A 985-nucleotide genomic window follows, 5' to 3' on the forward strand; every position below is an offset into this window, starting at 1 on the left:
GCAAAATATTCATAGTTTCGCCGAAATTCCGCGAAATCTCACGATATGAGAACGAGAGAAAATAAATCCGCGGTAGGTCCACGAGAATTCTCGCCCATTCTCATCTCGCCAAAATGCCGGGGATTGTCACTGACAGTGACCCACTGTAGTTCTCCTCTCGACGGACTACATTTCTGGTAGCAGCTCCTTGTTGCTATTACTACAACTTCGTTTCCCTTAAGCTCGGTTATCCCTTATCAGTGGTTAGGACCCTCCTCTACGTGCTTGGCTCTCAAATTGAGAGTCTCAATGTCGTCACCTGATAACGATCTTGGCATTCAGAAGAAGGATCTGTCGCTCATTGAAGAGCAAGCAAGAGCAGATGCTACTGCTGCTGGTATGGACGACGATGCTACTCAGTATCACATACGGTTGGCCGTTGACCATGCCAGAGACTACAACGACCTCTTTGACGCCTTGTCAACTCGGGCTGAGGCTGGTTCTGTACGCCCTCAGGCTCCAGTTATCGACAGTGGCCACAAGGAGGAACTTCGTGTCAATCTGCAAATGCCTAAACGATACAGTGGTACCACCGACTTTGCTGCATAGTTGAGACGCTACGAGAACACTGCTAATGCTGTCGGTTGGGCTTCGTCTACGAAGGCTTCTCGCTTAGGAATGTACCTCACCGATGAGTTCTACGAGATGTGGGATCAGTACGCCTCTAAGCAGACCTTCGAGGAGGACAGTCGAATCATGGCATGATTATCATGCTGCAGATGCTGGCTCATCGACCAGCCGACGCTCTCTTGGATAACTTTCATGATCTTCGGTGGGCTCCTGGTACTAACTTCGGCACGTTTCTAGCGCGTGCTCGACGTATGTTGGCCGAATACGATAAGAAGTTAACTGATGATAAGAAGCTCTCCAACGCTTTCCTCGACCAGATGATTCTCAACAAGTTGATCGCCTTGGCCCCAGCTCAGCGAAGGCGGAGCTGAGACGA

General features: G+C 49.9%; 1 protein-coding gene across 1 annotated transcript; it reads left to right on the forward strand.

The window, feature by feature from the left end:
• Positions 1-288: 288 nt before the first annotated feature.
• Positions 289-744, forward strand: Pmar_PMAR027134 (hypothetical protein; the record flags this gene model as incomplete). The annotated part of the gene is made up of 2 exons (XM_002775137.1): positions 289-562; positions 656-744. The coding sequence occupies 2 exons, from the start codon at positions 289-291 to the stop codon at positions 742-744; spliced, it is 363 nt and encodes a 120-aa protein (XP_002775183.1).
• Between the last annotated feature and the right edge of the window lie 241 nt (positions 745-985).

This window comes from Perkinsus marinus (genome assembly GCF_000006405.1).
Source record: "Perkinsus marinus ATCC 50983 genomic scaffold scf_1104296956542, whole genome shotgun sequence".
In the NCBI taxonomy this organism is placed as follows: Eukaryota; Perkinsozoa; order Perkinsida; family Perkinsidae; genus Perkinsus; species Perkinsus marinus.